The sequence below is a fragment of the Cavia porcellus genome, unplaced genomic scaffold (assembly GCF_034190915.1).
Source record: "Cavia porcellus strain 051 isolate PalLab524CR breed Dunkin Hartley unplaced genomic scaffold, mCavPor4.1 scaffold_2, whole genome shotgun sequence".
NCBI classification, from domain to species: domain Eukaryota; kingdom Metazoa; phylum Chordata; class Mammalia; order Rodentia; family Caviidae; genus Cavia; species Cavia porcellus.
Window position 1 is genome coordinate 107,452,683 of NW_026947485.1, and position 22,065 is coordinate 107,474,747.

The following is a 22,065-nucleotide window of genomic DNA, read 5'->3' on the forward strand; positions in this document are numbered from 1 at the left end:
AACGCTCAACTAGAAGCAGTGTTACCAGTTTCTTAGGTCACTCAGTGTACTGTGAAAATATGGGAATAGTCAAGTTCATTGATACATTTTGTTAATTAACAGCTTAAAAAGAATTACATGTGTGATTATATCATAGTTTGGGTATCATAGTATAATAAAGTGGATTTATAGTCTTGTGTTTTTAATTTATGCACAAAGAAAAATAAACTGTACTGTAGCAGAATTTCTTCATCCCTGAGCAACTTTTCCTGTTGAGTAGAGAGCAAAGGGCCCCTTCTGGTTCTGATCACATGCCCACATGGCAGTTCTTGCAGATGCCTTTCTCTGCCTAAATGAGCAGGGCTGGAGGCTCTGTTTTAGGGAGCAGGGGTGAGTATTTATGTTTTGATAAAATGAATACCTGGATGCAGTCCTCTACTTGAAAGATTTCTTCTACTTGAAAGGTTTTAACTTTAAGCTATTATATGAAAATTTATTAATTTGATGAATAACCTTATTGTTTCTTGTAATAAGATTTAACTGATGTGGGCCAAGGATTTAGCTCAGTAGCACAAGTGCCTGTTTGGCAAATGCAAGGTTGTGAGTTCAATCCCTGGTTACCCCCCCTCCCCCCAAAAAAAAAAAAAAGGATTTAGCTGATGTTAAAGTTTGGCCGTGTACTTTGTATTTAGGAGACTGAGAAGAAAGTTACCGATAACTCTGTGTGTTTGTGATTCCAAAGGACCTGTGTTTCTTGATCACCGGGATGCCCTTGAGGGAACATACAAGGTTTACTGCCAGAATCATGATGAGGCCATTTCCCTGCTGGAAATCTATGAGAAAGATGAAAAGTTCCAGAAGCATCTTCAAGACTCGTTGGCAGATCTGAGGTAGGAGTTTTGCCTACTTAATTTAATCAGAGTTCTTTAGTCTGTCCTTTGACTTCATCTCATGTTTATGTCTATAGATCGTCGAAAACACTTGTCTGTCTTTTTTGGTACCGGGGATCAAACCTTGAGCTTGCCAGGCAGGCGCTTAAGCCACTGCTCCAGCCCTGTCTGTCTTATTTTAAACATGATTGATTGATTGTTATGCATCCTGGCATGTAATATTCCCTGTTCCCATTATGTATTATGGAAATCTTAAGCTTTCTGTTTGTATTTTTGTGCATTTAAATCACTTGTATCTGTGGAGATGAAATATTAGGTCCTCATTTTTTAAGTAAGAAGCAGCCAGGAAGGTAGTCTGTTCCAAATAAGTAAGTGCACAGGGGAGAAGAATACGGTCATTACTCCTGACCATCAGGTGAGAGGCTCTGGTCTTGGAGAAACATGTTACATAGGTATAATACGTGGACAAGTGGATATGTGGATAACTGTTTAGTAGATGAGATGTGTCACCGTAGACCATAAGTTTCTTTATGCAGTTGATTGTTGTCTGCTGTGACAATGAAAATGTTCGTATCATTTCTCTAATATGCTGTCTGTTTTTTTCCCTCCTGTTCCCTGCCTTATAGGAGCCTATACAATGAATGGTAAGTCTGTTGGCTACTTGACGTGTGGCTCATTTATTTAGTGAATTTTTCCTAGTCCTTAAAAGACCAACTTTATTTTCTTAATTATAGACAGAAACCTAGAAGATAAACTTACCCAATCATACTTTCTAATTTTTTTGCATACCACTTACCACCAAATGACACTTTATATATTTATTTGTGGCCTGTCTTTCCCCATCAGAGCAAGAACTATTTTAGGTCACCATTAAATCTCTAGCACCTAGAAGAGTAGCTGGTATGTGTCAAGGGCCCAGTAATCATGAAACACTGAGACAGACTATTTACAATGGTAGCTGCCTAAGCTTATCACCTGGGACCTTGTAGACATCTTAGACTATGTTGGTGTACTCTGTGATGTCTACACAATAACAAAATCACCTAGTAATAATGCATTTCTCAGGAGGAGGACGAGGAAGCGGCTGGGGTGAGCGAGCAGAGCCGAGAGCGGAGCTCCAGTGAGAGAGCCTATCCACCAGCCGCTGCCTCCCCTCTTCAAGCCAGAGCCCCTCCCGACACCCGCCTCTCCCCTCCCTGGTGGTCTGGCCTGGAGGGCAGAGCGGGCAAGAGCGAGGGGAGGGCCAACGAGCCCTAGAAGAGTGGGCGCCTGCCTTCCCTTCCCTCCCTGCTCAAGCTCCCAGACCATGGAGCAGCACCACGTTGGCCAAAGTCAGTAAAAAGGAGCTCAGCTCCAACCAGGATAGGCCAAGGAGATCTCAGAAAAAGAGCAAGAAGCTAAGGAACATACTGGTGAAGTACAAAATGAAATAGACTTTTAACAAGCCAGTGAGGAGATACTGAACGTAGATCAGAAACACAAACCCTGCCAATTATTTTTTCAGAAGAGGTCAGCATTGATCGCCAAAATCCCAAATTTTGGGGTAACATTAGTTAACCATCCACAGATGTCTGCACTGCGTGGGGAGGAAGACAGAGAAGCATTGCATTATTTGACCAAAGTGGAAGTGACAAAATTTGAAGATATAAAATCAGGTTACAGAATAGATTTTTATTTTGATGAAAATCCTTACTTTGAAAATAAAGTTCTTTCCAGGAAATTTCATGTGACCAAGAATGTTGTTTAAATGAAAATCTGGAGTGGACTTGCTGAAAGGGTCACTTCAAACACAGAATAAAGCCAGTAGGCAGAGGCAGCGTGAAGAACCTGACAGCCTTTTCACCTGCTTTACTGACCATTGTGATGCAGGCGCAGATGAATTAGGAGAGGTCATGAAAGGTGATATTTAGCCAAATCCATTGCAGGACTACTTGGTTCCCGATATGGATGACGAGGAAGGGGAAGAGAAGAAGATGATGGTGATAAAGGATGGAAGACTGGGATGAGGAAAGGGATGAGGATGAAGGGGAGAAGACGAAGATGATAAAGGGGTGGAAGGAGAGGAGCATGAAGAAGATGACACTGATGGATTCCAACCTTCTCGTGCTTCCCTTTTTTTAAATTTCTCTAGTCCCTGGGAGCAAGTCACAGTCTTTTTTCCCCTCTTGTGCTCAGTTACCCTGCTCTTGAGGTCTCTCTTTTTAAATAAATTCCATGGGTCTCAATTTACTTTGTGGGGAGAAACCTTGAACACAATACATTGGGAAAAGGATCTCTACAGCCTTCTGTCCTAAATTTGTTTTGATGCCCTCCTGTCTCCACACAGACTTTTTGGCATCAACACCACTGTGCTTTGTGGGAAGAAAGAAAACCCTCCACTCCCTTCGCTCTGCTGGAAGCTGGAGGGTGCGAGGCCTCTGAGCAGGACTGCATAGAATTCTAGCTTCTTTCCTCCTTTCTCTGCATATTGGACTCAGAGATGTGTCTTTGTGTGCATATGGACAGTTAACATTTACCAACATGTACCTGTCTACTTTCTCTGGTGTTAAAAAAGATTTTAGAAAACTTTTAAGAATGGGGTGTAGAAGGTCAGCAAAGGGTGGGTTTGGGGTGTTGGGTGGGCTAAACGGGCATTGGTCAACATTGCATCTCCTTTGCCATGTTTAACTGTAATGTTAACAGACATCCTTGCAGTTTAAGATGACACTTTTAAAATAAAATTTTCTCCTAATGATGACTTGAGCCCTGCCACTCAAGAATCAGAACCTGTAAGGTTTTACTTGGATTGTAATTGTAATTTTGTTGGTTTATTTTGAAATTCTTTTTCCCCCCCAGAAAGAAAAAGATGATACGCAGTTTTAAACATTCAAAGTGTATATGTTGCTTTGTTACAATAAAACTACATGTGTAAAAAAACAGTAATTCATTTCTCAAATGTGGTGCTGTCACTAAGTGATGTGTGGGCTATGTTTGTTGAATGAATGAATGAAGCTGTAAAGGAACAGAGCTAAGTTTAGAACTAACAGTAGTATCCTGGAGCTTTGTTAATGACAGCAGACTGAAGTCTTGTTTTGCCTTTTCCTACAGGGGTTGCACCAATTACATTAATCTGGGCTCCTTCCTCATCAAACCTGTACAGAGAGTCATGCGTTACCCACTGCTGCTGATGGAGCTGCTGAATTCCACCCCGGAACCCCACCCAGATAAAGTACCTTTGACCAATGCAGTCCTGGCTGTCAAGGAAATCAACGTTAACATTAATGAATACAAACGTCGAAAAGATCTGGGTAAGAAAAACCTAACTGCCAAAAAGGAGATGTGCCCTATGAGGCTTGTCTGCTCAAAAGAATGAGGTTACCAAAAATGGACAGGGCAGGCAGTAGGTGCAATGGGGCTATGATGGAAAATGGTAGTAAAATTTGGGACAAATGTGATATGGAAGAAAAAGGCAGCAATAATATTGAAATTACTACCCGGGTATATTGGAAATAAGGCACCAGTGATAAAACCCTTGCCAGCCACTGTGGTGCATGCCTTTAATCCCAGCATGCTGGGAGGCTGAGGCAGAAGAATCACAAGTTCAAGCCGTGTCATGCATAATAGTGACTTAGTAAGACCCTGTTTCAAAATAATAAAGGGTTGGGGATGTGGCTCAGTGGGAAGGTCCTGGGTATAATACCCAGAACTGCAAAAATAATAATATAATTCTCTCTGCTGTCTACTTCAGTCATGTCATCCACATTCAGATATAATGTTGATTGTGGCTTTTAGAGCTTCTGCTATTAGGCTGTTTCTCTTGGTTCTGTCCCCTCGTCCGTCATCTTCATCCTCGACAACAGCAAAGTATATTGTTACCCAGTTTTTTTTCTGCTATTATCTGTAGACTTTTCTGCAGACTGTGCCTAAAATATCATGCAGTAATTAATCAAATACTAAGGTACAGTATTCTACTGTGTAAATCATTGGGTAGAAGGATCTAGTAATTTATATACAAGAATCATTTATATGTGATTCTTATGGGGCTTGAAACTATTACTTTCTGTATTGCTGTTGAGGAAGGTGGGCTCAAAGAAGTAAAACGACCCATCTCGCCATACCTTGATGATTTGACAGGCTCAGTGTCGGTCTTCAGACCTTTTCTGACTCGCGTTGATTGGCCCCCTCCTCCACCTTTGCCTGGTTTCCTCCGTTACTCTTTTTCCTGACCCAGTCTCTTTTTGTTCTTTAGGTGTTGCATCTGTTCATAAATGATTATTTGGATTAGTATTTTGTCTAGTTAACTATGAACTCATTAAAGGCATGTACTAGTTCTAATGTGGGTTATTAATCTAATTTTATATCTATTTTTGAAAAAAATTGTATTTTCAGGTTGTTAGCTCATGTAATTCAGCCTCAGAAAAAAACTGACCACTTTTGACTCCTTCCCTAGTGCTTAAGTACCGTAAGGGTGACGAGGATAGCCTTATGGAGAAAATTTCCAAACTGAACATTCACTCCATCATCAAGAAATCCAACCGTGTGAGCAGTCACCTGAAGCACCTCACTGGCTTTGCCCCTCAGGTGAGATCCCTAATCTTCAAGGCTCAGTGAGACTTTGATGGGTTTTCAGGGCTCCGTAGAGCAGCTGCCTGGAGCTCACAAGCAAATTGCCCTCTCAGCACCGTTTCTGGTCTTGCCAGTGGTGGGAAAAGGGTCTGTAGCTACTGATTATGTGAATCCACCCACCCAACCCTACATTAGTGCTTTGGTGAGCTGCTTACAATATATACAAAAGCAAACTAGGAGGCCTGGTTGGTTGAAATTTAACAGTCATTATGGTTTTCAGCACCCCTAAGGCCCTTATAATCCATTTGGGGAGACAAATCTAAAATTGTAATGTTAAGCTAGAAGGGATTTAAGGGATCACTAGTAAGGATACCTTATGTTACAAATAAGGAAACAAAGAAAGGAAGGCGAGTGACTTGAAACCCATTTCGGTAACAGTGCTGAGAGCAGGCCTGGTCTCCAGCTACATCCTCCTGCTGTATATCATGTTATCCAAGATAGTGATTCGTGGAAAATACAAGCCAGAAAATTGCTTAGTTTTACACTTTGTTCCTGAATACTGTCTTTCTTAGCAAAACAAGAATTCCATGAAAGCAAGCTTCTTGTTGACCTGAGAGTTCATCTGAGCCTTAAAGGGAGATGGGAGCCTCATATTTGCTGGAAGGAGGGAAAGCCCTAGTCAGCAGATGTGGCAGTACCAGAAATGAAAAGGGAAGCGTAATGAGAGACAGGATTTATGTCCACCGCTGAGGGGAAGATGGTTTGGAGGAAGAAGGGCCATGTGTTGAAAGTCTCTCAAAGCCACTGAAAGGGGTCTAACTTCAATTCAGTATGATTCAGGCAAACATGAAAAGTTTCACATTTAAATGGAAGATGTTTCTGATAAGGATAAATAGGAGAGTCCAAATTTGTTTACAGCCCATGCTTATTTTGGACAGATAAAAGATGAGGTATTTGAAGAAACAGAAAAGACCTTCCGAATGCAAGAAAGATTGATTAAATCTTTTATCCGAGACCTATCCCTCTACCTCCAGCATATCCGAGTGAGTATCAGCATCAGAACATTAGAAAATTTGATCCACTTGCCTGTTCATCTAGCATATTAGTTAAAGTTAAGTAATCTGGATTCAAGTGACTATTTTGATATAATGTACTTTTTCTTTTAATTAGTGTCTTTGCAAAACAATAGTTACATTCATTTAGGAGAATTGGAAAGTGTTATGGATTGTGTCTAGATGTCCCTCCAAAGCCTCATGTGTTCATAGCTGGAGCTTTTCAGAAGTGGCCAGATCTAGAGTGTGTGATGCTGAGTGTAAGGGTCTGTGATTACTGAGTTAGTCCGCTGATTGGTTGGCATAGTTCTGGGTGTGCATACTGAGAAGGCTCACCCTGTGTGGGTGGCATCACCCAGAGGGCAGGCAGCCTGGAAGGGGTAAGATGGAGAGGCTGCTGCTGCTCTTCCTCCTCACTGCTTTGAGTCTCTGCTGTCTCCCTTCTTTCTGCCTGCTGCGGGCTGTTTGGCCTCTACAGTGCCCCTTTGCCGTGCTACTCCGGCTTGGAGCCGGTCACCTATGAACTGAAACCTCTACAAACTCAGCTGAAATGAACCTTTCCTCCTTTAACTTTGGGTGTCATGTATTTTGTCTCAGCAACAAGAAAAGTAACAAGACAGAAAGTGGTCAAGATATGATACATACATGATGCTTTTATTGAGAATCCTATAGATAACTTAGAAGGTAACCAACATTTGGAGATCAGTGCTCTGATTTTACAGGGCCGTAGCTCTTTTTCTTTCAGTTTTCACCACCTTCCCACCACCCCCATGTACATTCTCTCAACTGTCTCTTTATTTCCAGTTATTTAAGAAGCACCTGTCACTATTCATTTTGCCAAAATATCTTGAAGATCTGATGCTGAATGTAGGGGGAACAAAACTAGAGAAAGAAATAGGCAAGCAAAAGGAGGAGCCCTAGATGAGAGTGAGAATGTTTCCGATGCGGGTGTCTGATCATTTTAACTTGTAGCTCATGAAGTTGTTACACATCAAACCTCTAAAGCTGGAACAATAAGCAGCTTCAGGTGGGGAGGCTGGGGGATCTGATCAGCCTTGGGCAGTGGGAACCAGAACTGGAGTTCTTTCTATTCTTAGCTCTAGGTTCTCTACTGATTAAGTGCTATGAAGTCTGTATACATTTTGAGTTTACATCCCCATTCCTCGCACATGAAAATCGGCTCTTAAAGCCAGATGTGGTGGTGTACACCCGTAATCCCAGCATTTGGGAGGCCAAGGCAGAAGGATCATTGTGAATTCAAGACCACCCTGGGCTACAAAGTGAGCTCAAGGCAGCCTGACTGCACAGCGAGACCCTGTCTCAAAAGGACAAAAAATCAATCAGTCAATCAATCTAGTCTTATAAAACAAATAGTTTTCTTTAAGAAATCCTTCACTTTTTAAAAAATCTTTAAGTACAGTGGTGCAAAATTTAAAATACCAAGGATAAGTAAAGAGTAAAAATAATTCTTCCTCCTGTTGTGTTGCCTGGTCACCTTCTCAGAGGCAACTTCCACCTTTCAAGTCCTTGTCTCCTGTCAGCTCCCCGACTTGGTAGAGGTAGGGGTGCAGGTGGGGAGGGGAGGAGCGACCCTCTACAGTGTCTTGGGTTTGTGCTTAATCACATTTTGGAAGTGATCTCATAGTCTTACACAAAGAAATGCGCCAGCCTCTCTACAACTGCATAATGTTTAATTACATGATGTGCCAGCATGTATTCACTAGTCCCCTGTTGACATGCATTTAAATTATAGTTGCAAAAGATTAGAAGAAGTATCAAGGAATATCCTTAAAAGTATATCAGTTTCTGATCTCTGAGACTATGTCTAGGGCACTGTATTTTCTTCTTGGATTTGTTTGTTTTCTCTTTTCAATTAGTACATGTTTGTAGTACATAATGATTACATTCATTATGGGGAGTTGGTACATGTACATAATACATCTTAATTTTTTAAATTTACTTCCCCCACTCCTCCCTCCCTTTCTCTCATCTCTTGGTCCCCTTTCTGTTTACAAAAGATTTGTCTTCCTGTTTGCTATTATCTGTCTTTTATTTTGCTCTGCAGACAATTTATACTTTGGGTTTCCCATCTCCGGGAAACTATGCAGCATTGAAGCTTGTGTTTCTGATTTCACTTAACATTACTGTCTCAAGTTACGTTCATTTTCCCTCAGGTGACTCAAGTTTTTCTCTCTGTGGAGGACTACTATTCCATTGTGTATAAATACCACACTTTCTTCATCTGTTCATGCTACAGGCTGCTTCCAAGATTTAGCTTTGTATTGTGCAAGGACTAGATTTTATTGAATCAAATCGTATGGCAGTTTGAATAGATAAGTGTTAAGTTTTATAGGTATTAGAAAGGTGAAAATTCCCACTAGAACATCCTTTACCAACACACAGTGCGAGATGGATAAAAACAATTTCAGTATGATTTAAATTATATTTCTTGTGAATGAAATTGAGGCTATTTCTATATGTTTATTACATTTTTCTTCCTGTGACTCAGCACACTTATCTGTAGATTTATCAGGTTTTTTGTTCGTTGTTTGTTTTTTGATATAAGGTCTCTATGTAATGCAGGCTGGCCTTGAATTCATTAATGTAGCTCAGATTGGTCTCAAACTCACGGCAGTTCTCCTCCTGCCTCAACCTCCCAAGTGTTGGGATTACAGGTGTACACCACCATCTGCAGCTTGTTGGTCTTTTTCATAATGATTTGTAGGGCTTCTGTATACAAAAATAGCCTTTTTTATTTTAAAAAGAAAATAAAAAGAAATGCTATAGAATTTTTAAAAAAATAGTAGGAAAGTAACACTAATACATCGCATATTGTTATTTTAGATGAAGTTACTCAAGTTACAAGTTGTAGGCATGAAAAAATGATCAAACAATGATAGCACAAACTATTCTTTTTGATGAACTAACAGCGATTAGTAGTATAGTTATCTATCTTGTAGACATGATGGTTCACAAATATTTCCTCCAAGTGACTTCTCAGTTTGCTTAAAGTGTTTTCTCTATAAAGAAAAGTCTAATTTTTGTGCCCTGTATTTAAACTTTTTAAAAAATGGCTTCTTGGTTTTGTGTCATACATGGAAAAGTCTTTCCTACTGTAAGATAAAACATTCTCCCATTCTTTCATTGTTCCATTGCTTTAAGTTTAAATTGTTTATTTAGCTGGAATTCAGTATACAAGATTTGAGGTTGCAACGTAAGTGTCCTTTTCTAGTTTGTTATCATTTATTGACTAATCCTCACTGGTTTAAAATGCCCTTAACATTTCTTATAAAAAACAAACTCCCTTCTTTCATATTTTAAAAATGTAATTAGGTAGAAAATAGGGTTTACAAAACTTTTCTGGAATATATTAGTTTAAAATGAGAAATTTGACCAAAAGGTCCTGGGGAGGCTGCCAGGTAAGTTCCCCTGTTCTGTTCTCAGGCGTTTCCTGATTCTTAGATCCCTGTGTGGCGGTTTCCTCTCCATACTTTCTGGATGTATAGGAAACATACACCTTAATACTCCAGTTGGAAGGCTGTTCTCCACAGCCATGATGGGACTTAAAGTGGGATGTATGTAACATTGATAATTATTTGATAAATAGGTCAATTTGATTCTGACCACTGATAGTAAAATCTGAGAGAAAATAGAACAATTTTGTCACAGGCATAAAATGAAAAGCCCTGTTAAATAACAACTTTAGATGAGTGAGAGAGAGTAAGCAAGAACAAAACTAGAGGTTTACTGGCCATATAATTTGATATCTTCACTAGTATATGGGCCAATATTTTGGAATGTCACAATATTTCTGTAAAAGAAAATAAGAGGGCATCATATCAGCTTTCCACTCAAGAAAAATTAGTCTAGTTATCGTTCTGAAAAAGCATAGACTTTATTTGTACAAATACAGGGGCCTAAAAGTCAAAAGATCTAATGTATCTTGTAAAACCACTGATGGTTTTTATTGAGGGATTTTTATTTACTCTTGAAATATGCCAGTGGGGTTTTTAGTACATTTAGATTAGATTGGATTGGATACCAATATAATAGGCATTTCCTATGCTTAAACAAGGCAAAAGCCCAGCATTGTGTCAGGTAGCCAAAGAAAACCAGCCTGGACTCAAAACAGTCACAACCAGCCGGGAGGTATTTCCTATCCAGTTGTTCATTTATTCAGCAAGCAATCATTGGGTCAGTGACGCAATGCAAATCTCTGCCCTCCTGGAGCTCATTTTCCTGGGGCTTTGGAAGGGAGACAGGGGCAATAAATAAGAACCAGCAAGGTGTCCTCTGCTAGAAGGTAGCTTTTGCAATGGTAGAAGGAGCAGAGCAGGGCAAGAGCCTCAGAAAAGCCAGAGTCAGACCGAGGAAGCGGGACTCATTGTCAGAGAGGCTGAGGTTGTCCTTGAGAAGGTAACAGCAAGAGCCAAGACTTAAGAAGGGAAGGTGATTGATTGGTCATCGTCATCTTGCAGGAATCTTGGTTTTAATTTGATTTATTTTTCGGTAAATTGAGAAACCCTCTTTTATAGGAGGCACAGAGAAATGCTAATAAGATTATAAAAGCCCTTCACAGTTTTTCTGTAACTAAAATTCTTAGCCTTTCTCTTTGCCTCACATATCAGTTTAGAAGAGTATTCTTATTTCAAAGCTGTAAGATTATTCCAGAGAGGAAAATTTGTGTGATAGAACCTTTTTTTTTGCAGATTGCTCCATGGTTAAATGAAGTCCAGCTCTGTGTTCTTACTCACTTGTCTCTAATCTGCTTCAGGAGTCAGCGTGTGTGAAAGTGGTGGCTGCTTCGAGCATGTGGGATCTGTGTATGGAGAGGGGACACCGGGACCTGGAGCAGTTTGAAAAGGTGCACCGTTACATTAGTGACCAGCTCTTCACCAAGTTCGTAAGTGGCTCTCTGTCAGCTCACTTTTCATAGCGGGGCCCCTTCCCAGGGCCACCTCTAATGGCAGCTCATGCAGAAGTTAATTCTGCAGGGAGTGGAAGCATAGTGTGTCCTTTAGTTACGTTTGTGTCCAGGTTTATATTCAGAACATGACCTTCAGATAACGGGACAGGTACAGCCCAAAAGTATTCATTGGATTATTTTTATAGTTTATAATCAACTTAGTTTCAGAGGATAGAGTAGGGAGAGAAAACTAGAAAATTAATCTGGCATCACTATCGATAATGCTCATATTTTCCTAAATATTTTTAAAGTAGATTTTTTAAGGTAGATTTTTATAAAGTACAAACTACTTTATATAGAAAGTACTAAAGGACAAATTGGTTGGGAATTTCTGGATAGTTACATATGGGATTGTTTAATTGCAAATAGAATTAAATGGAATGTGACAGTTTCTTAGATACCCCTGTATGACTCAAGGTCAAAGCAAATATATACTCTTAGGGGGACTTTTACATGTTCTTTTTATTTAGATGCTACTAAGCTTCGAAGTCTGAGGCAGGAAAATTGCTGTAGGATCAAGACCAGTCTAGGTTGCATAGTGAATTCAAATCTAGCCTAAACAACAATGAGACCATCCCAAAAACAGAATGAAATGTTACTAAGTACTTAAGCATATGCTCAAAACCCTGCTCTGGCTTGTTTTTGTTTTTGAGACAGGCTCTCACTATGTAGCCCACATTGACCTTAAACTCTTTGATCCTCTTGCCCAGCTGACCAAATGCTGTGATTACAGTCATGTGCTGTCAAGTCTGGCTTATCTGTTCTTAAAAGAGTAAAAGAGTTGTTTTTTTGAAAAGTGAAAACAAATCTTACCAAGTTATGATTAGAAACATTATATTATAGGTCAGTGAAAGGTGTTTCACTCCAGATTTATACAACTACTAAATCTGAGTTAAATCAAGCTACACAGGGCTGGGGAATGCTTAATGATGAAGTGCTGGCACAAGACCCTGGGTCTAATTCCAAGCACTGCGCGCGCACACGCGCACACACACAAATCAAGCTAATGTAAATAAGTGTTACCAAGACTGTCACATCTGGTTTTTAACATAAACATATCCATGTATAATTTAGCATTTATCAACTGAGAAGATAAAGAAGGATTAGTATATTTTGCAAACGCTTTAGTGCGTGAATGCATGAAATCTATGCAGAGCTCTTTTTGGATGTCAGTAGAGTGTGTCTGTGGCCCTACATGGGGCCAGCTTGTGCACTAGGAGCAAAGCAGTTGGTACCAGCCAACCAAAGTAGGTTTGCAAGGGTATTGGAGACTCACGCATGAGATGCTGACCAGCTGTCCAATGTGGCTTTCTCATTCCTGTAGAAAGAGAGGACAGAACGGCTCGTCATCTCGCCTTTGAATCAGTTACTGAGCATGTTTACAGGCCCCCACAAGCTGGTGCAGAAGCGTTTTGACAAGCTTCTGGACTTCTACAACTGCACAGAACGAGCAGAGAAGTTGAAGGACAAGAAAACCTTAGAGGAGCTGCAGTCAGCCCGGAACAACTATGAGGCCCTGAATGCACAGCTGCTGGATGAGCTGCCCAAGTTTCAGCAGTACGCGCAGGGCCTCTTCGCCAACTGCATCCACGGCTATGCCGAAGCCCACTGCGACTTCGTGCAGCAGGCACTGGAACAGCTGCAGCCGCTGCTCTCGGTAAGTTGCTCACTGCTTCGGAGGAGTCGTCTCTGAGGTTCTCCCTGATCTTTTTCTAGGGCCACAGTAGGGTTGTGTGAGAACTTAGCCAAAATAGAGAGATCCTTGATGGTGGCAGGAAACCTGGGCATCTTCAATGTCTTTTTCCATCTCGCACAGTTCACAGAAGAACCAGCCCTTGTAGCCTGTGGCAGTGTCCCCAAGAGCTCCTCTCCTCCTGCAGCAGCTGCAGCATTGGTAGCTGGTACAGGGCCACTGCTGTTGAGATTTAGCTTCCAGTTGGTTCTAGGAGACTTTGTCAGTCCCAGGAATCTTTCATCATCAACTTTTTTCTTTTTGCCTCCATCTTGGCTCTTCCCCTGGACTCCAGTTACTCGAAGTTACTGGCAGAGATGGAAACCTGATCGCCATCTTCCATGAAGAACACAGCAGAGTTCTGCAGCAACTCCAGGTCTTCACTTTCTTCCCTGAGTCCCTTCCAGCTACCAAGAAGCCGTTTGAGAGGAAAACCACAGACCGGCAGTCTGCACGGAAGTCGTTCCTGGGCCTGGTGAGCAGGGCCTGAGGGTTGAGAGTGTGTGCCTCTGAGCTGGACCATCTGGGTTCAGGCCCCAGGGCAGACGCTTAGCACACTGTATTTTGAGTACCTCACTTCATGTCTGGAGCTTGGTTCCTCCTCTCTACAACGCAGATAATTTTACCTACATCCCAGAGTAATTAAAAAGCTTTCATGAGTTAAAGTTTGGAAGGCACCGAGAAACCACTAGCCACATAGTAAGCACTGGGCAAGCCAATGTTACCAGTGGGGTTACTGGGTCAGATCGTCACAGGCTCCCAGTGCCCCGCTCTTCCCGAGTGTCACTGTGTGCTTACTGGCGCCCCACAGGGACTGCCTGCAATTTTCTTAGCCTGATAGAAACTTCAGGCTGCCCTCTGAAATTATTCTTGAATCTTAGTAAAGTACTAATATTAATTCATGGGTTATTTAATTAAGGAAACTGATTTAAGGGTATATTAATATTTTTTATTGTGTATTAGGAAAGTTAATAGAGCTAGTTTATCATTGACTGCGTTTTTTAAAATTTGGAATTATTTTCTTTTTGAACTCAGTTCCTGCATACCTTTTTTTTTTTCTGAGGCAGGGTCTCACTGTGTAGTTCAGGCTGGCCTTAGAGTCATTTTGTAACCCAGACTGGCCTTGAAGTTGTGGCAATCTTCCTGCCTCAGCCTTCCAAGTGCTGGGATTACAGGTGTGTACCACCACACTCAGTCAGTTTTCCATACTTTAAAAATCAGGATAAAATACAACAGAGTATATGAGTTCATAATAAAACTTGCTAATATGTCTTTGCTTATTTTGGTCCATGTGATACCATAGACATTTATATTACTTTAGAAAGAAATGCCAAAATGACTACCTTTTTCTTATTTTTATGAAGACTTTTTATAAATAGGAAAGTCAGGATAGAAAATGCCTTAATTGTTTAGGTGCATCTAGAAAAATGTAAGATGCAGTGAGATGAGTGCTGTGGCATAGCCCTATACTCCCAGGACTCTGGGACACTGAGGCAGGGAGATCACAAGTTTGAGCCTAGTCGGCCAAGTTAGTGAGGTCCTGTTTGAAATTTTAAAAAGTACTGGGCTAGGGATATAACTCAGTGGGAAAACCTGTATTCAAACCCCATGAAAGAAGAATAGTGCTCAGTAATATTACTTAGATGTTTTTATTTTTTATTTTTTTTTTTATTTTGATGCCAGGGATTGAGTCTAGGGCCTTATGCACATGCCCCAACCCAGCCCCAGTAGTTTGATTCTTTAGGTATCATTTTAATCACAGTTGTGTCATGAAAAGTTTATGTTAAGTATTTTTTTAGCTATAAAAGCACATTGCTGAGGTTACCATGATTTCTACCTAGCTAAACAGATAACTCACAAAAGTGTCTGAGGGGCAGAGTTGCTGGCAGTGCCTTACTGCTGAGACTCTGATTAAGCCAGGACTAAATACCAGTGACCTAGCGAGCAGCTGCGGGGCTATGGGGCTTGACAGAGTTCTTGCTGATGGTGTTTTCTTTGCTACCTTTCAGCCGAGTTACATGCTGCAGTCTGAAGAGCTACGGGCCTCGCTGCTGGCACGGTATCCCCCTGATAAACTCTTCCAAGCAGAACGGAATTTCAATGCTGCCCAGGACTTGGATGTCTCACTTTTAGAAGGTGACCTGGTGGGTGTGATCAAAAAGAAAGACCCCATGGGCAGTCAGAATCGCTGGCTGATTGACAATGGAGGTAAGAATTTTAGCTGTTAGGTGAATGTAACTCTGAACGGGGAAAACATGAAGAAAAAAGACATGAGAGCCTTTGTTTAAAGGGAAAAATAACTCTAAAAGTTGTATCCCTCTTCAGAGAGTGTAATGTCCACAGCATTATGGAAATAGAACCCATTTAGGTTGTGTTATGTTTTTCTTTTTATCTTTTTTTATTTATGTTTTTGTTTTAATAAATTCCATAGAAGATTCTGTTACTTACCTTGTAAGATCTTGCCATGTGTTATAGCTTATCCAGGCAGCAAATACTGCTAATGGAAGCCCGTTTCTTCTCAACCCATTCTGAGTGAGCCACAAAATAAGGTTGCACTAGTTTTCTATATAGTTGTCTCCTATGTATATGAATTTTAAAACTTACAGATTTTGTTTGTATTATTTTTTCCTCTGTATCAAACTATTTTACCTCATGACCACTTAGGAAATGTCTTTAAAAACCAGCTCTCAGCTTCTAGGCTAGGTGAGGTTTACAGAATTTAAAGAAAAATATAAAAAGTAATATTAAACTAAAATCTTTTTTCTACAGTTCCAAAATCCAAAAGGCATTTACAAAAATTATTTTTAGGTCTTTTGACCAACATTTGAACTACGCAATGTAACACCATTTGTATCATGACTTACCTTTTTTGGGGTATTAATAGTCATGCATTTTGCTGTATGAAGTTTGATCATGGTATGCTGACCCAGAGCCTGGTGAAGGGTGTTAGGAAACATATATAATTTGTCACTTTCCTCAAATCAAAAAATAAATAAATAAATAAAAATTTAAAAATGAACTCCAAAACGTATCTGATCTAAGTGTTTTAGGTAAGTAATTGGGGACTCTGTGGACACCAACTGGAACAGAAAGTTACCACTTTTTTCAGTTCCTTAGAAACATTTGGTTTTGCGTTACTTTTTACTTTTCCTCACTTCTGCTTATTTTAAATAACAAAGACTATAATGGGAAAGGAAAGATCGTGTCAGGGAGACAAGCAGATGGCAGGTGGCAGGCATTGATAGGCTCAAACTGATAGACTCCATAAAATTCCAAGTCATGTAAGGAGGTGCTGTGTCTTCGGGACTTTTATCTTCAGGACTTCACTCAATCCTGAGAAGCAAGAAGCCAAGTATTACAACAGCTTTTGGGCCCTGTACCCCTTTCCATGTGCATCAGCGGGCCCTGTCCATCTGTTCAGATACTGAGGGAAAGTCCTGCAAGCCAGCATTTGTGTCAGATACCAGAAGCACAGCAGAGACCAAGTGAGGTTGAGTTTGGATATAGGTACCTAAATATAGTAAGTAAATTCTACCTTCTGCAGCACAGGAGAATGGCCTGATGTATTTTATGAGAACTAGAAGAGGTTGAAAGCTCCAAGCATAAAAAAAGATGAGGGGATAGAAATACCAACTACCCTGATTCAATTAATATATTAAAACAATAAAATTTCAAAAATGGAGTAGGGACTCAAATCCAGTCCTTTTCCTGTAAACATGACATTATGCTCTTGTTAAATCCAAACATAGCCCACCATGCAGAGGACCTGGGAGAGTCCCTCAGTTCTGGAGACCGTGAATTCCTTCAATAACAGAATCCTGGGACTAGAAGCAAACATAGATACAATAAAACTAATGTAATATTAAATTTAACTCCAAAAGAGGACGTTGTTCCCATGGAGGCCATATAATCAGGGTTTATTCTTAGGCAGATTTCTCTTCATGTAATAAAAGTCTTATGATACCCTCTCAGTTCCTAATATATGGTCTGAAGTTGTCGCCGAGGGCTTCTGTCGTCATCTAAGGGAGCTGTACCAGTGAGCATGTGCCGTGTGTGTCCCGTCTATCCTGGACTCGTGGACCAGCTTTCTGCATCAGGCTGCTCCCCGTGTTCCACTTCTCCTTACCCAGCGGCTTGTGGTGCTACGGGAGGGAGGCAGGGAGGCAGGGTGTCCGTCTGAGGGGCTCCTCAGCACAGGGAGAGCCTTCACATCTCTCCGCTGCACGAAGTATGTTTGAACATATACTTGGCTGAGTTTCTTCTTAGCCAGTGTCTGGACTTCGTATTAAGTTTTCTGTGTCTGCCCATTTCCAAACAAGTATCAGTTTGTCTCTCACCGCTGATCTGCCTCTCAAACCGTCATTTTTCTGTTGATTCTCTGACTTTCACTTCTCCTCCATGTGCTACAAGCTCTTGACATCATTATTTCCTTCTGCAGTCACCAAAGGCTTCGTGTACAGCTCCTTCCTAAAGCCCTACAATCCACGCCACAGCCACTCGGACGCCTCTGTGGGCAGCCACTCCTCCACTGAGTCAGAGCACAGCAGCTCCTCCCCCAGGTTCCTTCGGCAGAACAGCAGCAGCACCTTGACTTTCAACCCCAGCAGCATGGCTGTGTCCTTTACCTCAGCTACTTGTCCAAAGCAGCCTCAAGATGCACCTTCACTGAAAGAGTATGACCAAGGAACTCCTGGTACATCATCGAACCTGGGTAGTCCTGAGAGTGGGTCTTCCAGGTTCTCATCAGACCCAAACTCTGCCTTCCAGCCCAGACTGGGGGATTCTGTAGATGCCAACAGCATAAGGGGCTGCACCAGAAGCACCAAGCATCCAGAGGTTGGTTACTGTGTACCAGGGAGAAATGGACAAGGTAAAGACCTCACAAAAGGATGTGCAACAGCGGCCCAGGCTCTGGCAGACAAAAATGAAGAGCTAGAAATCAGCGAAGCAGAAGGCAGCCAGGTAAGTACACTCCTGGCTTAACTGTGGTGGTCCAGGGGGCAGGAGGGGTGCTGAGGGTGCAGGAGCAGCGAGGCAGAGGCTTGCCAGGCCCTGTGCAGGAAGCTCTTGCCGTCACGCTGAGCATCTCTGGTCAGTGGGATTTAAAAGGTACCATGATGAAATTTTCCCACTCCTCCCATCACTAAATTATTTGTCACCTATTTAGTTTTTATTAAAATATCTATATTTATATTTCTAGAATTTAGAAATGAAATTTGTTTGGTGCTACTTCAGTTTCTCCAGTTCTTTTTTTAATGGCTTGCTCCTGTCTTATGAATTCGAGTATAAACTTTATGCACATTTTAAACCCACCTTGTTTTGTTTTGTGATACTGGGGATTGAGCCCAGGGCTTCATGCGGGTTGGGCAAGTGTTCTGCCACTGAGTGCCTTCCCCAGCCACCTTCCCCCACTTTTTTCCCAAGTTGCCTAGGCTGCTCTGAAATTTTCAGACCTCCTGCCTCAGCCTCCTGACTAGGTGGGATTACCCAGGCTCTACCATACCCAGATTTTAAAATCATTTTAAGAGTCACAGCTGAAGGAGTCTCTGCTGTACCGCTTGGTCATCAGGGCTCGAATGTTGCGTTGTGCGATGTGTCATCTTCAGCAGGAGCTGCCTTTGCTGAGGGACACTGCCACACCCTAGGTCACGGAGGTGCTGCTCCTGCCGGACTCTGAAATCCGGTGGCTTTTCACCTAAGCTTCTCAGCTCACACTTTCCACAGCATACTTCGTAGTGCCACAGCTGGGTGTGCTCACTTTGATGGTTGTGTGTGTGCCTCTCCCTCAGGGCAGGTTTCCCAGTTCCGGACCCCTAACAGGTTTCCTAGACACATGGACGGGGCAAATGGACCTTTGCTTCATTTGGGGGACCTAAAGATCTTCATTTCTTGCTTTGAAATTAATTATTATTTTAGGGGGTTTTAAAAACTCAGTTACATGTCTCCTTCCTACCCTCCTTCCTCCCACCAGCTCTCCCTTCCCTTCCCCTCCTTCTCCCTCTCTTTTCCTCCCCCTCTACTCCCCCCCCCCTTCTCACCTTGGGTTTGCCTAGGCAAGTATTCTGTGTTGAGCTACCACCCACCTGCAGCTCTAATTCTGCATTTCTGGATGGGATATAGGATTTGGGAACAGGAGGGAACCCTCATAGATCAGTCATCTTCCATATTGACTGAGGCTTCCAGGCATTTTTGAAAGAATAAAAGGTGTGAAATTTGGTTTTCTTTGAACCTCATGAGTCCTGCAGCCATGTATAGCTATTTAAACTTTAGTTAAAAATAAATAAGATTTTTAAAAAATAATAAAATAAAAATAAATAAATAAGATTAAACTTTCAGTTCTCGGGTTACTAGCTATATTTCAGGTGCTCAAGACAGTCCAGACAGAACATTCACATCACCACAGAAAGTTTTATTGGACAGCACTGCTCCAGGCAGCTTCCTAACTCTCCCTCTCTCCCTCACACAGGTATATTTTGCTGTTTACACCTTCAAAGCACGAAACCCAAACGAACTGAGCGTGTCAGCCAATCAGAGACTCAAGATCCTCGAGTTTAAAGATGTCACCGGCAATACAGAGTGGTGGTTAGCCGAAGTTAATGGGAAGAAGGGCTATGTCCCATCCAATTATATCCGCAAAACTGAGTACACCTGAGCCTGTTGTGCCCTGCTCCACTGCTGCCTTTGCTCTCAGCCAGCTGAAAGGTTCTGGTGCGCTGCTGACCGGCACCTGGTCTTAAGCCCCAGGCCTGGCTGCGCTGCTTAACATGTCTGGTGGAGAGCAAGAAAAGTTTTGTTCTTCCCCATTGGGTTATAAATCTTGATGCTTGCTAGAATTTCAAGAATTTGAAGTGGACCCTGGGGCTTACAAATGATTCAGTGACCAGGAGACGAAAGGCAAGTGCTGGGTCGCCTTTGGAAATGAGAAAGTTCCAATCAGAGCACCAATATTCTGTGTCTGCAGGAAGCCGGGCTAGCGTTGTTTGTATTATACTGTGTCTGGGGTGGCCCCATGCTTCATGAGCCACTGATCAGAAACTGACTTGAATGGGGTTCCCATGGGGACTCAGGCAGGTCACATTTTTGCTAGGATGGCACCCCAACCTAGTATTTCAAAGCTTCTGAGATACCTCTAGTCTTTTTTTTTTTTTCTTTTCTTTTTTTCTTTTCTCACACCTAATTTCTAAGGACTCTAAAATACTGATCTTTTTTATTTCATTGTATTTCTGGTCTGGTTATAGAAAATTCAGCTGTTTGCTTCTGCTAAGAAGTAGTTAGGGTATTTATTTTCTGAAAGTTTTTTTCTGATTTTTATCTGAAAGTTTCTCTTTCCTTTTTAGATACAATCATCTACCCTGACATTCACCTCTACTTTATACAGTCTGTGTGATGTCTCATCTGTGTGCTCAATAATGGACAGTTTTCCTAGAATAACAGCATCAGAGCTCCAGCTGCCACTAAAAGTCCTAGTTGTACACTAATCCCTAACCAGTCAAACCTGGTCAAGGACCGCATCCCTTGCTCCTTCACACTACTGCCGTTCAATCACATCCGTGGATGCAGAAACATGACCCACGTGACTTGAGTTAAGAGAAGCAGTCCCAGAAGTAGCTTATTCTAGGCTAGGAAATGACATTTTCAATTTTGCCATTAACCTCCATGCTTTAGGGAGAGTTTTCAAAGCCAAACAGATTCTAAAGTGCCTGATAACTCCACATTGGTCACAGGAAAGTATTTATTACCCCCTTAGAATCTGCCTCAGAAAATTTGGTTGTAGCAGGGCTCCTGTACTTAAGATCTTCAGGAACAATGAAGCCTGTTTTACAATAACTCTGAAATCTGTCTTTTAAAGGAATTAATAATCACAGTCCCTGCTTCTCTGAGAGCATATTTGGCCTTAAGATCCTGGTGACCCAGGAGACACCTGTGGACTCCTCATGCTGTGTCCCTGCCAGTGGTCACAGGCAGTGATGAAAGGTCTCTTGTGAAGAGTGTTTATATTTAGAGATGTTTATATTTCAGTTATTTTATAAATAAAATCATTTCTATTGGCCATGAGTATGTTCTCTTGATTCCCCTCCATGGTGAACCTGAACCTTTTGCTCAGGTGTCTGTCGTGCCTTCTTGCCAGTTCAACGATGCCCTGAGTCCTACGGGGATGGGAAAGACCATCGAAAGAAATTCAGGCCCAAATTTTTCCTGCCAAAATTTAACACATTCCACAACTTAAGATGCCTCTTTATTTAAAGCTGCTTATAAAATAAATTCCAATAGGATGGAAGAGATGGAATCTCCAGTGGAAATCCTAGATTTTCTCAACATTTCAGGTGTGGAAACTGATAACGCTAGAGATGAACAGGGAGGGACACACAGCAGCAGTTTGAGCAAGGTGGCAGGGAGGAAGGGAGCGGGGTAGCAGAAGGATTAGGGACAGAATGTGGGTGATAGTAAAGCATCGCCCAGTATTCATGAATAGAAGGTGTGGTTACCTAAGCCAGCTATGGCAAAGGAGCTTTCGGGTCACCTGGGCCCCGCATTTTATGAACTAAGAAGGTGGAGTCCGAGGACGGTCTGTCTTGCCTGAGTGCTACTTGAGGGTCCTGAAGGGTTGTGAATGAGTTTAATGTGGGCTGCAGGCTCCCTAGCTCTATCCTGTGTTCTGGAGCTCAGCTGGCTTTAGATGCTTAACAGTTTTAATTTTGGCAATGGGTCATCTAACCTGTGCTTCAGTTTCATGTAAAGTGGAGACAGTAATGCTTAGGGTTATTCCAAGAATTGGTCCACTTGGGACCCCTTCTGTCTCTCTCAGACAGAAGCTTTCTTCCAATAAATATTTCTGCTCTTAAAAAAAAAAAAAAAAGAATTGGATGAGACAGTACTTGTAGATGACTAGGACAGGACATC

At 41.7% G+C, this 22,065-nt stretch overlaps 1 protein-coding gene across 5 annotated transcripts in view; it reads left to right on the plus strand.

Annotated features, from left to right (window-relative positions):
* Dnmbp (dynamin binding protein) overlaps window positions 1–21,214 on the plus strand; it is a 120,395-nt gene extending 99,181 nt beyond the window's left edge. For all 5 annotated transcript variants that reach the window (XM_003479788.5, XM_063245054.1, XM_063245052.1 and 2 more), the window contains 11 exons: window positions 722–869; window positions 1,496–1,513; window positions 3,957–4,156; window positions 5,299–5,429; window positions 6,353–6,457; window positions 11,241–11,369; window positions 12,757–13,089; window positions 13,460–13,639; window positions 15,174–15,372; window positions 17,603–18,126; window positions 19,631–21,214. In XM_003479788.5, coding sequence (XP_003479836.1) covers window positions 722–869; window positions 1,496–1,513; window positions 3,957–4,156; window positions 5,299–5,429; window positions 6,353–6,457; window positions 11,241–11,369; window positions 12,757–13,089; window positions 13,460–13,639; window positions 15,174–15,372; window positions 17,603–18,126; window positions 19,631–19,816 — 2,153 coding nt within the window. In that variant the 3' untranslated portion in view covers window positions 19,817–21,214. The remainder of the gene's footprint in view (window positions 1–721; window positions 870–1,495; window positions 1,514–3,956; window positions 4,157–5,298; window positions 5,430–6,352; window positions 6,458–11,240; window positions 11,370–12,756; window positions 13,090–13,459; window positions 13,640–15,173; window positions 15,373–17,602; window positions 18,127–19,630) is intronic.
* Window positions 21,215–22,065: the final 851 nt, after the last annotated feature.